Source organism: Mustela nivalis (assembly GCF_964662115.1).
Source record: "Mustela nivalis genome assembly, chromosome: 1".
In the NCBI taxonomy this organism is placed as follows: Eukaryota; Metazoa; Chordata; class Mammalia; order Carnivora; family Mustelidae; genus Mustela; species Mustela nivalis.
The window spans coordinates 184247547-184263782 of record NC_139020.1 but is presented as its reverse complement, the minus strand read 5'-3'; the positions used below and the strand labels follow the sequence as shown (position 1 = coordinate 184263782).

General features: G+C 42.8%; 1 protein-coding gene across 5 annotated transcripts in view; it reads right to left on the bottom strand.

Annotated features, from left to right (window-relative positions):
* Positions 1–16236, bottom strand: part of ADAMTS9 (ADAM metallopeptidase with thrombospondin type 1 motif 9) — a 166309-nt gene that overhangs the window by 118223 nt on the left and 31850 nt on the right. For all 5 annotated transcript variants that reach the window (XM_082726988.1, XM_082726986.1, XM_082726985.1 and 2 more), the window contains exons 5-12: positions 15369–15452; positions 15150–15265; positions 14231–14271; positions 14018–14123; positions 9466–9612; positions 8083–8224; positions 7016–7111; positions 824–969 (exon numbers count right to left, since the gene is read on the bottom strand). In XM_082726988.1, the coding sequence (XP_082583114.1) occupies positions 824–969; positions 7016–7111; positions 8083–8224; positions 9466–9612; positions 14018–14123; positions 14231–14271; positions 15150–15265; positions 15369–15452 (878 nt within the window). The remainder of the gene's footprint in view (positions 1–823; positions 970–7015; positions 7112–8082; positions 8225–9465; positions 9613–14017; positions 14124–14230; positions 14272–15149; positions 15266–15368; positions 15453–16236) is intronic.

The following is a 16236-nucleotide window of genomic DNA, read 5'->3' as shown; positions in this document are numbered from 1 at the left end:
TAGGCTGGTAAAGACAGCCACGGTCTTTAATTTAATGAGAATTACCCCCAAAGCCAGGCACTCCCAGTCTGTACACTGTCTGGTTGTGGGATGGACCTTAAGGTTGCACCTGTAAGACGGCTACCTTGACCCAAAATGAATTCCTGCCTTGGGGGATCCAGTCCCTTAGCCTCTGCTACCACCACCCGGGGGTCTGCGTGCCATTTGAGGCATTTTAGTAGCTAAACTGCAGAGGCACCGAGCTACCTACAGTCTGGACAGAAATGTCCAATTTCTTCCTTTCCTTGGGACAATCCATCTGTTCCCTCTGTTAGCCAGCTATACTGAGCTCAGCAGGCAGTGAGATATGTCTGATGTCAAACCATTAAACAGGCCAATGAATACAACAGCACCTACTGCTCGGCAGACAGAACTTTTTTTTTGTTTTTGTTTTTAAGATTTTATTTATTTATTTGTCAAAGAGAGAATGAGTGCACAAGCAGGGGGAGCGGTAGGCAGAGGCAGATGGAGAAACAGGGAGCCTGACGCGGGACTCGATCCCAGGACCCTGATATCATGACCTGAGCCGAAGGCAGATGCTTAACCCACTGAGCCACCCAGGCGTCCCAAGGTAGATAGACAGGATCACGGAAGAAAGTGTACTACAGAGGACGGTGCCTGGGAAGAAAGAGATCGGCTATTACTAGTCTAAGCAACCCTAGAAATCCACTCCCTCTTGAAGGGGGAAGGAGCTCTCCATCTGCCCCCAGCTACATCATTCCCTTCTGGAAGGTGCCACTCATGCTATGCCGATAAAGCGACAGCAAGAATTTCTAGGACTTACTCTGGTCTGTTGCACTCCCGAATAGCTGTTTTGATGCCCCCTCCACACGTTCTTGAGCAGGTTCCAAAGGGACTCCAACTTCCCCAGGATCCATCCGTCACGGGGGCCTCCATTTCTTTGGGGACACAAAATCCAAACTTGCAGTGCTGTATTTAATAAGGGGAACAGTGAGGGAGAGATCGGTGCTGGAGACATCGTAGGACCCGCTACCCTTTTGAGTATGTACCATACTTCATTCCGCCTCCCAACCCCACCATGTGCTGGTTTGAAATGCTGCCATTTTCTATATGAATAATGGAAACAGTAGGGATTTTCATCATTATATGGCCACATTCTATATGAATAATGGAAACAGTAGGGGTTTTCATCTTGTACTTAAGGATTTTAGGTCCTGTCTTCATTTACCGCTTGCTTGACTGAAATGAGCCCAGGAGTGACTGGCTCCAGGCAGTCAGGCTAACCCCTGTAGCTGGCTTCGAAGTGCCCAATTAGTCTACTTGGAAAAAATGAGGAGAGGAAGTGGGCAGACTGGTTGTAGACGGGGCCAACACGAGTTCCTGGATTTGTAGAGCGTCTCTCCATTAAGAAGGCTCAGAGACGCTGGGAGCCCGGTAAAATATATTTTATTGCTCCCCGCGGATTTGAAAAGCCAATTTTAATTAGGTGGGAGAGGAGAAAAAAAAAAAAAAAGCAAGTTACATGATTCCCATAAACTCACTTCACCAAAGCACACAGGATGAGACCAGAGCAAAATGGACAGATTACCGACAGCCCTAAACTTTATGGCTTTTTTGTGACTCATGGCTTCAGAGTCTCCAGCCTACAGCAGGAAGAAGGCCATGATGCTTAAGACGAAACAAAACAGAATAAAACTCCTCAGCAGGACAAGGGATTCGGAGAAGCCCATTTCAACCCTCTGCCATTGTTGGGGTGTGAGGCCCTGACACAAAGCCGAGGTCACTGAGCAGCGGACAAAAGCGGAGTGGAGGCAGGGGCGGCAGGAGGTGACGCCCCGCGGCTCGCTCAGATCTCTCAAGTGGAGCTGGTGATGGCCGGCTGCCGTGATTTATCTGCAGGGAGGCCACAGGCAGAGGCAGACCCACAGCGGCCGGGGGTGGGGGAGCGTGCTGGGAAAGCGGACAAGTAAGGCGCAGGTGAAGGTCCCCAATGCAAGGAGCAGCCGCACAGAAGCCTCGGTGAACGATTATTCCGAGAGCACAATTAAGCTTTCTCTGTTTTGCAGCGTCCTCTCTTGCAACAACTCTGCTGGGGTGTCTGAGGATGTCCCCTGTCCCGGGGGCTGCGTGGCTAAGGCTTAAAAGGTTCTACATTCAAAGATCCTGGGCACTTCTATGCCCAAGAAATGTGGGCAGAGGGAGAGGGGGTGACGTCACTCTCGGACATCCTCTTCACAATGGTCTTTACGGGGGTTGTGAACATTTATTGGAACATACGCACATAAAAACAAATGAGAGAGGTAGCCTGGGTCTGCAGCTCCGCCATCCAGCGAGAACGTGCCAGAAGCCACATGTTTTAAAATTTATTTTAAATGTTTAGAAACCACATTAAAACAAGTAAAAGGAAAACTGAAATGAATTTTAATACCTTTTATTTAGCTCAAAATAGCTGAACATTATTATTTCTGTATGGAATCAATATAAAATTATGGTTGTTTTTTGTTTTTTTTTTTTACATTTTTTTTTCATACTAGGTCTTTAACACCTGGTGTGTATTTTCACTTAAGCACATCTTGGTTCAGAGTGACATTTGAAGGGTTCACTAGGCACTTGTAGCTGCTGGAGGCTATACTGGACAGCGGAGGTCTTGGAAGGCCAAAGCTTGGCAGGCCAAGTGGGGAGCCAGGTCTCTCCCACAGACTAACCCTGTGACCCTAGGTGAGTCCCTGACTGTTCCTACAGTGTTGCTAAAAAATGGAGACCAACATGCCAAAGTTGTCTTGAGTAGAACATGAGACACAGCACATCTGAAGTACCTAGTATACAGTGAAACACATAGAGGACCTGACTTAAATAAAGTCAGCAGGACACTGACAAACATTCTCAGGGCTCTTAGTATTGGTCAGGCAGTGTTCTAAGCATAGATAGATATTAACATAGTCCTCCTAGCACACTATAAAATAGGTACTCTTATCACCCCCATTTCTACTGAAAAGAAAACGGAGGCACAGACAGGTTGATACCAAATATCAGTAAGGGGCAGAGCTGAGATCGAAACACAGTCTGACTCAAGTGTGCACTCTTCACTGTGACACATGCTGCCTCTCAATTGTGAGCAAATGGGGACACTGATTTTGGCATGTAAACAAAGAAAAAATTAAAATAAAAGCAAGATTAATGACATGGTTAGGTGAGGCTGAGACTCCCAAGTGGTCCACCCGATATCCAGTCTCTCTGTTCTCCTTGGAAATAGACTACATTATTTTCCCAGAGCCTTGTACAGATAAGAGTAGTCAAAGAGATGTCAGCAGACTTCACTGGCTGATATTCCTAGGAAGGTCCTTTTGCCTCTTTGTCCCCTGCCCCTTGGCTTCATTCTGCCTGGAACTCCCACTTGATGGCTGGAGTTGCTACAGCCATTCTGTGACCTTGAGGATGAAGTTCATTTGCATATGATAATGGAACAGGAAGAAATTAGATTTATGGAGCTGCCACAACAGTCCCATAACCTGCCTAGTTTGGGACTAGTTTTTTTGTGTGTGTCAGAAAAAAAGAGCCAATTTGATTACATTACTATAACTGGATCTCACCTAAACAAAATTCTTAATTAATATTCAATTGGAGTCATAGAACATGACCCTCAGATTCAGCCCTCAAATCTTCCTGCTAGAAACACATTTTATAAATCCTACAAAGTAATGAGATATTCCTATACTTCTAATTAAAAACTGGTCTGCAAATCAAATGTTCCTTACTGATATGACCACTGATAGGTAGAAAGGGAATGACAAGAAGAGCTGAGAAGAATAGGAGAAGTGCCTGAAGTGACAGAGGCTGGTAATCAGGGCTCTTTGGGAGATATTTACCACAATGACCTTATTTTAGCAGGCAAATTCGATAAACAATACCTGCGTGCTGGAATAGCCACCACATCGTAACAAAGCACTAAGGAGCTGGTACAGTCCTAGCCAAACAATAGTCAACCTTTTCTAAAAGCATCTAGAACCATTTAAATGGTATTTTACCTAAACACATCTTTTTTAAGGAGTTTGGAAGAGGGACTTGGAGGTCCATTTTGTCCCAAGAAAGCTTAAAATAAGAGTTTCAAACCTCAGACTCACGAACGGGGTTAAAATGAAATGTTAATGGGCTTAACAAGAGAATGGAGAAAATAAAGAGAATTAGAGTCATTCATCAAAATAACATTGTGTCAGCAGCCCAAGACAGATCACTGCTGAGGGAGCAGGGCAGAAAGAAGAGAAAGAAACAAAAAAAAAAAAAAAAAAAGGAAAAATTAAGCCCACCACAAAGGGAATCCAAATTGGTTGGAGAAAAGGCATATGGTTTTACTGCCAATTCAAAAAAATAAAACAAAAACAAAAGTAAAACAAAAAACAAACCAGAACAAAATGAAAAACAAAACAAAACAAAAACAAAAACAAAAAAAACCACACAAAGAATTCCTATGCCAACAGATACACCATCTTCTGTGTTTGCAACATGCATAAATGCTCTTCAGGGAAAGAAACACACATATGGCTGCATTTTTAATAGAAGCTGCTAGGCTTGGCCACTTTTTCTAAAACAGTACCTATCATGTTCTCCGCATAGTCGCTTCTCTGAGTGTCCTGCCCTTTGGAATGCCTTGAAGTCTCTTGCTCTTGCCAAACACAAGCGTACATGGAAAATGACTTCTGAAAGACCTCCAAATTTCCCCATCCCTCAGGTATAAGATTACCCTGCCATCCCTTATCTCCTGCTTCTGTTACAAAAACAGAAGATTGGAAAAAGATACAACAGACTTTCTCCCGAATTCTTTTCTGTTGGAGGATGATTGAGATACGGCCCTGGCTATGGTGAGGTTGGTAGCCTGTCTGCCACAATGTCACGGAACATAATTCACTTCATCCTAGTACCGAAACTCTTTGTTACGGTTTTTCCAGCAATAACATAGATCAGAAACAGACTTAGTAGGTGGGTGCCTCAGACTGGCAAAGAACCTTAACACAAGCCCAGTGATTTTTCTGAGCTCAAAGAGAATTAATTTAAGTAATAGAGTGGGCAGGCTCGGACTCAAGCCAACTAATCCAGTTATCAATGAGGTATATAGTCTGTTGTCATCTTACATCAGCTGCTAGCACCTGTCTGGGTCACTGTGCTTTAAGCAGGACTCGGAGGCCACATTGTCATTTTGTAAGAATGAATGAATGCTTAATGGTTGTCAAGGAAACCTGAGAACCACAATCCCACTCAAATCTATGATCTTCTGGCCATCAAAGCGCTTAAGTTAAATGTTCCACAAAAAGCGAAAAATTCTTCCTGGCTAAGGACATCTATCTCTTCTTATGCTTATGAAAGGTGCAAAAGCTGTAGTGCCCATGGTCATACATAGCTTCGGTTCGTCTATTCATTGGACAAAGCTATATTCTCTGCTGCTGAGGTCTTAGCCATCAAGAAGTGAGAACATGAGTTGATTTAGTCTCCAAGTAAGTCAAGTATAAAATCAGCTTCATTGTCGTTTTTAATTTTTTGTGGACAGAACTTTATAATTTTTCAAATAACATTCATACCCTCCAGCTCACATCACTTTACAATCACCAAGGCAGATGGGTAAGGAAGCCACTGGTCCTCCTGCTTGAGCACTGGAGACAGAGGAGCTCAGTGAGCCCGAGGTACTGCAATTATAGGGAGACTCTGTGGCCCCTTCAGACAAAGCAAAGGAGGAATATGGGGTGGGGAGGGGCTGGAGTGTGGGGACACTGCCCTAAAAATAAATAAATAAATAAATAAATAAATAAAATATAAAATCGGGGAAGGGAGCATTCAAGTCGATCACTTCTGAGGACCCCTTCCATAGAAACATGCTGAGTGCTACTCATTCCTCCAAAGTGGAGGCAAAGAAGAAGAGAACAGGATATTAGAAGTGAGTGAAGTGGACGATGGGAGGAGGAGAGTAGAAAGGAAAAATACATGTAAGGATGTCAACACAGTCAGAATATAGCCCAGGGATAGCATGAGTGGTGAGAGAAAGAATGCCCTTTGCCATAGGGATTAAAAAAAAATCAGGTTTAGATCTAAAACTTTAAGTAGCCCATGTTTTGGATGGTGATGATGATAATATAGCAACTTTTTAGTTTCTAGATGGATACCAGGTACAGAAGTTTGTACGAGTCATACTCCTAGGTGTGGGGGGCATTGTTATTTCCAGGCTGTATAAGGAACAGATTTTTATTTATTTTTGGTTATTAACAAGTAAGTGGGAATCATTATAACCAACTCACAACATACATTTGCATATTTCCCAGGTGACATCACAGCTCTTTAAAGGGACCAACGCAGGCTGGAAAAAGCCTGGTATCCCAGTAGTGAACAAAGGAAGTTTGCTGTATTTCTGTGTTTCTTTGATTTTTGAAATTTCATTTATTTTATTTGAGAGAGAGAGAGAGAGAGAGAGCAAGCGAGCATGAGCTGGGGGAGGGACAGAAGGAGAGGGAGAGAATCTCAAACAGAGCCTGTGCTGAGCGTGGAGCCCGACGCGGGCTCCATCCCACAGCCCTGAGATCGTGACCTGAGCCAAAATCAAGAGTCAGAGGCTCAGGTGACGGAGCCACCCAGGTGCCCCTGTGTCTCCTTGATTTTAAGATGCTCCATCAACTTAAAAACCAGCCTTCCATTGCCGCCCCAGAAACAGACAAAGAGAAGACAAAGACAAAAAAGACAAAGCAGAAAAGAAACACTGTCTCGCGTTAAACCAAACAGCGTGTTGGGATTGCAGGAACGTTAAAATGAGAGAAAGGATGTTTTCCAAATTGAGGCAATAATGCTCGCTCTGTGTCTTGTATCAGTATTATCCTAGAATGTAAGTTCTCATAATTTTCGAAAGCAAAATTGAACCTCTTACCCCCCAAAAGTATGACACATGCTGAAACACACTGTGTTGTATACTCTAAACAACGGTGACTAAAACGACAGCTAAAATCGTGCCCACTTCTGCTACCTCTGGGGTGCTACTTGCCTTTCCGGGCTCACACTCGGTCCCATCTGCCCAGGGTGTGTGCTGAGTCCGGCATACTCCATCCACATTATTGCACCAGAGTCGTCTACACTGCATCTGTTCAGTTGGGTTAAACAACAAGCCAGTGACAATGTGATTAGATGATATGGAACCAGGCAAGGGTTGCTTTCAACTAATGTTTTGCCAACAAGATAGCATAGGTTACAAACACATTTTTTTTCTCCATATGATGATTGATAAAATATTCCAAGGACTACGTCTAGCAGGACTTCAGGTGGGGTAAAAGGGTGATGTTTGCTATCATGGGAAACACAGAAAGGAATATCATCTGGGGTGAGTTTCACTTAAAAATTTTTATTCTTTCCATGGAATCAGTGTACTTCACAATTCCCCTGGTATTTCCAATGTCTCTCCCACCAAAACCACCAACCAGACACCCAAAGGAAGAGAGTGGGGTACCTCAGAAAAGCACATTTTTGACCATTTGCTTCCTGATAACCACGGGGTATCATTGGTCCAAGTGTCCACAACATACACATTAAAATATCCCACACTCATCAGTTAAGCTACCTATTGCCAGAAAGGATTTCAAGCCCCACGGGGTCAGAGGGCACAGCCCTGACAAGCTACAACAGGGACACAGGTTTGTCTCATGAATGACCTTTACCGAATCTAGAAGAGTCCCTGTTACAAAGGTCATCCAGACAAGTCAGTGGGGATGAAAGGAGCCGAGGAGAGGAAAGGGCTGAGCTACGCCACTACTGGCCCGGTCCCCCTGTCCTCTCTGAATCTCACTTTCCCACGTGCAAAATGAAAATGGTAATGACATCTCCCTTCTGGGCCATCACGACAGAGAAGTGAGAATGCACAGGTAAAGCACCATTTAACAGCGAGCGCTGTCACAGCTGATCGTCATCGTCCTTATGTCTGTGGTCATTAATGGTCAATGGACCATTCTCCACTTGGCCACCCGTGGTTTACGTGAGAGTGAGAAGCCCTTGGGAAACCGTGGATTAAAAACAGCCAGAATCGATGGACAGGGGCAGAAGTGGCCCCCAAACACTTACCATGTATGGGCACACCTGAGAACCTGGTCCAAAAATCAATTCACATTGTTTATTCACGTCGTACAGGAGGCCTGGCAGTTGGGGAGGCAAAGGGTAGGATCTGGATTCAGGTTCATTAAGCAAACACTCGCCGTAACCGGTGCTATGGAAAGCAGAAAAACACAGATGGTGAGAGCCATGACGAGAAGGGGCTGTTAAGGGGTCCAGATGAAAGTGAAGGCCATCCCGTCACATTAAAGGTAGAGAGGACAGTTCCTTTATCGGATGAGCTTTATTCTTTACGTCCCAGGCTAACATCCAAAAGCGGAAGCTCCATTTTTGGTGTATACTCGTCTGAGGAACCACTGGCTCTCCACACAAAACAGTCAGTAGGAAACATGCAGCTTTTACAGCGTTTGTCACAGTTTGGGGCAATTATCTGCTTATTTTTTACTCTCCTCTCCAATAGACTGTAAGCTTCTTAGGGGCAAAGATAGCGTCTTTTTCACCCAAGCCTGGGGCTCTAAACACCATAGCAACAGGTCTTTGGTAAATGTTTGCTGAGTAGAAGAGTAGGTGAATCAACAACTCTAAGAAGAAAGACTTCAGGCCATCTGGTTGGCGAGAAAAACAGCAACCCTCGAGTTCTTTCACTTTTCTGTAAACACCTCTTCTGGAAAATTCACACCTGGTGAGTTCTGATTAATAAGGCCCCACTTCCCCGTGGCTGGAGAAATAGACACCCAGTGACCTTGGACCATCACTTAACCTTTCGTACATCTGGGAGAGAAGAGCCATGAATCTGTGACACGGGGATATTGTATAATGTAATTGGATCTCTGCGCTGCCTGGCAGGAAGCTTAAAAAACAAACCAAGGGAAAGAAAAGAAAGAAGGAGAGAGAGAGAGAGGGAGGGAGGGAAAGAGAGAGACAGAGGAAGAATGTTCTTAATTCAACCACATGGCGGTCTGTGTGATCTTCACCCACCCCCATAACCCTCTTGTGGGACATCTCGCCACCCTCTCCTTTTCGGAGCCAAAATTACTAAGTCAGAACCACAAGAATTCTGTGGCCTTCCCTCATCGCCTCTTCACATTCATGGGTCCTCCCCCCAAGGCCTGAACAGAATTCATCGCTTCACCAAGAATGAAGCCACATTTACATATTTGCTTTAAGATCCCGGCCTTCTCTTGAGCTCCGTCTGTAATCTTCGAAACTCGGGCCAGGAGAGGAACGGCACAGATGTCAGAGAGGTTGTTTTTTTTTTTTACCTCCTCCCAGGAATGTCAACAAAAATAACAACTCCAAAGGAATGCTTGACTCTACATTTTCTTTCCCACAATGAGCTCGCTACCCAGAGACCAGACACTAGAAGCCCGGGCTCAAAGAAAGTTGAAGTCTTACTCTAAAAACTCAGTGATATATTTTCGACTACATTTTGACCACAACCAGGGGTTGGTGTAGAAGTTCAGCGTCGGAGCCATGACATGCTGGGGGCTCTTGACGCCTTCCTCCTTGCACTTGTTGTTGTCATCATGAGGCATGTTAAACCTAAGGTCAAAGACACAAAGACAGGGACGACAATGAATACCAAAGCACCGAGTTCTTATCATTGGTTCAAGGGGGCACCTGTCCAAGAGAAAAATGTTAACTGCCTTCTGCATTTTGAATAGGAACCCACATCCTGGGGAGCAGGAGAAAACTTCCTAGATGGTTGAAGAAGGAGTGGAGCAGAGAACGTGATTCTCACCCAAGTTAATACAAAGTGCCTTTAATGTATATATATAAAAAAATGACATCACAGGGTGCATTATCTGGGTTAAGAGTCTTTTTTTGGAATTGCAGACGCTCCGAGCGTGCTGTAGTTCATGCTAGAATACAGTAGTGGGAATTCCTAATAAGCCGTTCAAGGCCAACTTATAGAGTCAAGAATTTGGCAAGTTATGATAACACTGCAAATATAAAGAGTCCTTCAAGTGTCAAACCTTGAAGCCAAAAACTTTCTAATAAGAGGCTCACTATGGGTCTTGACATCTCCTCCTTTGGGGTTAGGTTGACAAATGACACAGCCACGCAGGTATATCATTATAAAGGTATGGGAAGTTCGTGCACAATAAAACCCATTAAGGAAAGCTGAAAGCGTAGAAACTAGAAGCATGCCAATTCCACCGGCTTAACGCAGACGGGGCAAATAGTTTCATGCTTCCTGCCAACGCCGATGGATTGGTACTGCTTCCTCAAAAGTTGGGCACAAAAGGATTCTGAAACGAATCCAGGTTCTGCCCTGAGAAAAGGCTATGATGGAGTACCAATGTCCTCTCGGGCCTGGGAGGGAACTCCGCAGTGGCATTAACACATACTTGCCATTCTTGGCTTCGCTGGAGGAAATGGGGTGGGGGGAATGATAGGAAGCATTTCTCAATCTAGAAACATCAGTTCTATGACCCACATGCCATTCTCAGCTCTGGTAATGAACTCATGAACTCAGAGGGGATGTCCTCTCTGGATGCCTCCCCCGTCACAAAATTGGTGCATGGGGCTAATTTTGCATTTAGGGGGGAATCCCCTCCACTAGTTCATCTTGCATCAGGGAGATCAGCGAGCTAGACAGAAGATGGACATGTATTCCATGTGAATCTGAAAGCTGGAATCACAGCCTGTCAAGTCCATTCCATTCATTTCTCCTGGGTCTGGTTTTCTTTTTCTTCTCAAACAACTTGGGCTCTTCAATAATGGCCCACAGGAATAATTGCCAGATGGAAATTACGAGACAGAAAACCTTCATCGGTCTAGGTTAAAAAGAATAGTGGGTTTTCAGGCTTAAGAGCCTATTTTCTTAAAAGAATGTCCCTGTTTCCTGTTCCCAACTGCAAAGTCAGTGTCACACCTACAGTGGGAAACCCAACCCACGCAAGAGCCTCAAATCATGGTTGGTTGTTTTTCTGTGGTGTGAAGAAGGCGTTTACTCATCATCCCAAACATGCCCAGATAAAATCAAGTTTACTTCATCAAACCAACAGAGAACTTCTTTTCATTCAAATGTCAGGCACGTTTGCTCACAGCAGGGGCTAGACTGTAATATTCACTGAGCACTTACTAAAAAATAAGAACTGAGACTTTTTTTTTTTGCATTCACAACATACCAGGCAATGTGTTAATTGGGTTAGATGCTTTATTTCATTTAACTACCTTATGTGAAAAGTGCTATTATGATCTGCATTTTATAGATGAGAAAATACGAGTCGTAGAGAGACTGAATTACTTGTTTAAGGTCACAAGGGTGATGGGGTGAAGGAGCTGGCATTGGAAACCACTCCAGCCTGATTTAAATTCCCTCCTATTAGACAAATTGTGGAAGATTTTCAGGAAGGTCGTGTAAGAATCCCTGTATCCAGGAAAGATTCAGTTACTTTCCAAATTCCTCCCCCCACTCAGATTTTGTGCCTCTGGAAGCAGGTATGAGAAGGTAGGAGCTGTTTTTTGTTTTGTTTTGTTTTGTTTTGTTTTTGAAGCGTCCAAAGATACTCAACAAATACAAGATCGATAGCTTTTTTCCCCCAGCAGGGTTTTATGTTATCAGAGAGTCATGAGTCATGACTGTAACAACTTAATGTTTACATCTTTAAGAAGTTCATTAGAAAATCTGCTACAAAGTACTGTAGCAAATTTTAAAAAAAGATATTCATACTCCATTAAATATAAGCAAACCTAACTCTATGAGACAAAGCACCAAAACGAAAAGAATTCCCTATTGGGCTAGAAATTTACTTTTCATTTAGCTAATAACTCTCACCATTTCCCAATTATTTCATTTTTTAGAAAACTTCCTGACACCTCTCTCAGATGACGTGCATATATATTAGTCCCACCTAATAGTGAGGGAAAGAGCATACATTTTTCTCAAACCAAAGACAATGCAGAATTAGCACAATTCAGTCTAGAATTTGAGTATCTGGCTCCCAGTTTCCCTGTTAGAGCTGGTACCCCAATACTACATGGTACCCCAGCATGAACAAACAGACTTGAAGCGATTTAATATTGCTGAGGTCGTTTGACAGGGACATGATATCTACCATGTGAGGATATCTACCATTAGGGACCTAATGTGAGTAAAAACTCTTAGACCCATGCCAGAGACATGGTTTTTGTGTTGGGAGATGTTTGTTAACTGTATAGTCACACAGCTGAGGCTCTCTGTGGCTGAAAATATTTAGTTTTTGCTAATTAAAATTCTCACTGTCCTTAAAATGTCAACTTTATAAACCAGCTATCCTAAAAGGAATTTCTAAGCTCCTGTGAGGAAGAAATTAACTATATTTCTTTATAGTATACTATACAGTAGTATACTTTATAGTATACCTTTCTTAACTGTAGATTATACGTGATGGTTAATCTGTTAATCACAGAAACTCTAGCCCTTTGGATACATTCCAACTCTAACTTTCCTCACTCTGGTCTCCTGAGGAAGGAATGGCTGTCTTGTTGAAATGCCACCCTATTCTTCATGGTCAAATCTATACCTCCTATTTAAAGGTCTAAAGGAATTTACTAGATTTTATGCAAAACAAACAAAAATCCCCCAAAGAGCCTATTAAAATAAGTTTGGGAAAACTGAGTTAAAGAAAACTAAGCAGTTTATTTTAATACAGGACTTGTCAGAGCCTTTACTTTATGTTGCTGAGCCTTGTGACTCTAAGCAGGGCTAGACCAGGAAGAAAAAAAAATTGTTTTTTAATGAATTGACTATAAACCTCCTTTTTCTGCCCCTCCAGACCATTCTCTTGGAATTGTGCTGGAGCCCTTGTGTATTGGGAAATGCTGGTAGATCAGTTTTCAAACTGAGCTCCAAGAAATCCTTGAGTTTCACAAAAATATTTCAGAAATCAAAAGGAGAGAGAGAGAGGAAGCTGACTAAGCAGGACTCTGGCCCACCACAACTGCTTAATGAAAGCCATGCTTCTTTTGTGCTATAAATACTGGGTTTTCTTTTTGCAGAAAAGAAAACAGGTGTTTTCTTAAAATATGCTTGAAGGTTCCTAGTTTCAAAATATACCTATTATATGTTGAACTAAATTGGAGATGTCTCTATATATGCATCTTGCTTCACTTCTAGAATAGCACACTGCACATAGGTGCCTTCAAAAAGCATTTGTTGAATAAAAAACTTGCTTAATAGATTATTTGCCTCTAAACAAGGTTAACACAGACATAGAAATCAACATACAACTATATCTGTGACATCTTTTGAGAAAATTATTTTTAAAAGTAAGGGTAATTAAATCACTCTAAAAAGAAAACAATACAGATCCAAAATCAGAATAATTCCTTGGTGAATTTACACTGTTTCACCTCACGTTCTAGCTATGCTCTGTTTCTAAAGAATAAAAAGGAAAAGCCAATTTCATAATGAAACTAAGTGACTATAGTTAGGAAATGTTTTCTTCTCTGTTTCTTTTGCTCAATCTCTTCTCTAAAAGAGGGACCTCACTGCGTCCAGAGGCTGGATGTCTGAATGAAAGCCTTGTCTATTTACAGTCAGGAACCATCTGGATTTTGGAAAATCTTGTGAATGAAGGCAATGGAGGGAGACCCTTCCAGATAAAGATGTTACTCAGGAAAGTTTCTTAATCTAATGAATGCTCTGCTTCAGTGGGTGGGCTGGAAAGGGCTCATTCCTCCAATTCCCAGCAGGAAAGGAGAAGACTAGATGTTGGATGTTGCCCACAAAATGTGTGTGGTTAAACCCAAGATGCACGTCAACTATGGGTAAAGAGGGGGCACTGTGCCACTCAGCTTTCTAGAGTCAACTAGTTTTGAGGCTCTTCAACCCTGAAATTTCTGTTGTGATTCAAGAAGTGACTTTCACTCTCTCAGATCAAGGGGATACTCCCTGATGCAAAGGAAGAAAAGTTTTAGGTCACTCGGAATCAAATGAAAATGCAAAAAGGAAACATACACATGGCCCAGCTCATGGGCTATTGTGAAAGCCGTACTCAATCCACTGTCTTCACTAATAGAACAGCTTCTGTAGGGATCACAGATGGTGCCCAGCTCAGCAAGACCTGTTCAAAGGAAAGCGAAGAAGGATTTACTTGAAAAAGCAATTGTGGCTTGAAATAAAAATGCAGGAAAGTGTTGTAGCCCTAGAGGAGGGGCATAGGAGACTCACCTAAAGTATCACACTTGTCATGAGCTCTGCAGATATCCTGTCTGAAAGCAAAACAGACTTAGGGCCATGATAACATCTAAGAGTCAATGTCAACACAAGTAAACAATTGACCGTCTCCTAGACATTCACTACAGCGCCCACCTTGCGGGGGAGGAGGTTACAAAGAGGAAACTGACGAGGCGGAGGGTTTCTAACTCAAAAAAGCTTGGGAACCAGTGACATAGGGATTAAAAGCTACATCGAGGGTTTCTTCTGCCACAGGGGGAGCTATAGAGTCAGTGAAAAACCTCTCCAACCTGGGCTTTCCCTCCTACTGTGTGTTCCTGAAAAGGCTCTAAATACCTATGGCATCAGCTCACCTACTAGTCAGTGACTGTGACTATCTCCAAGGTGGCCAAGGGGAATTACAACCAGGACAGCACTCTTCTTTGTTGCCCTACACGGCATTTTAAATAGCTTTGAGTTTGTCTCTACCATGTAAAAATTGGAAGATTTCACTTCAAAGAAAAACCCGAATTTCTGACTTTTTGCAAAATTACAGAAGTTGGCGACACCAGACGCCTTTGTGGCGTGGTAACAACCAGCTCCATCTGAAGAGCAACTGCCTTTCATCTAAGGGTGTTTACTGTTGGGCCCACCTGACATATCGATTGCCTTCTTGGCACCTCTTGGCTCCTGTTAAGCAATCGGGATGACTTTGCTCCCCCAACCCCAGAAACATTGTTGGTTATTACAATCGAGAGGAGAGGCTACTGATAGGTAGTAGGAAGAGACTGTAGATGCTGTTGAACATCCTGCAATGCACAGGACTAAGGGTTTGTGAACCTTATGCGAGGGGCTGGTTACCAAGAATATATGACCTTGTCCCACCAACGTGACTGGAAAACTGGAAGATTTGAGGAATGAGAAATCCGTATACCTGGTTACAAGAACAGCAGTATCATGCTGGATTCCACCTTGAGACTTCTTCGAGTGTTGCCACTGGCAAAAATTTTTTAAAGTTGCCTGGGCATTAAAAGAAATGGAAGGTCCTTCCTAAATGCAGAAAAGAATTATGATTGGCCCATTGTACCAACACCAATGAGACATGCCATTTCGGATACATGTACAAGAAAGAAGAAAAAAAAAACTTGATTACCTGTTCATTATGAATCACAACTAAGTTCACAATAACAATATTAATTAAATTTCCAATACTTGGGTCTTTATAGATAGAGGCTACCTGCAACCGAGATAAATTTTTCAAGGTTAATTGTGAACTCTGTGTAAGCAATAAGCAATTCACTTCTTACGCCCTGGCTCCAATTCTTTCCATGTTTTCATGCAAACATATGCATTTGGTAGGTTCGAATTTGCATTCACTCAACAAACATTTCTTAACACTCTCTTTGAAAAATTCATAGATGGCAGTTTCAGATAAGAATGAATCCCAACAAGTTTAAATTTCAAAGCATTTTCCTCGGAAACTGCATTGCCACACAACTTAACAGTTCTTTGGATATTCATATAACACTGGATATTTATTTTTGATCAAGCTCTTTCATCCCAGTAGAAGTCCCAGATTGCCCAAGTATGGAATCTCACATTGACTACGTTGCTAATACAGCTGTTCTTCATGTTTAACTCTCCTTTGTGTGCTTCACAACCTAGTAACCCATTTGGTTTGGTTTGGGTTGGGTTGGGTTGGTTTTCATTATTATCATTAACTGTGAGAGTTAACGTTCATTGAATGCTTATTGTGTTACTAGATCCTTGCTGAAAATTGCACACACTTCGGCATTTGGTCCCCAGAGCAAAACTCTAGGCTATCACAATCTTTGCACAACAGGTGAGAAAACTACGGCTCAGAGGATTTAAGTAACTTTCCCAAGACTATAGACCATGCTGAGTGGCAGAGCCAAAATGCTCAACCTACATCAATCTGACCCAAAACCCAGGCTCATAACTGAAATTCTCCTGAGGGGTCTGAATTCATGGGCTGGAAATAGACTTGAGTCTGGGCAAGG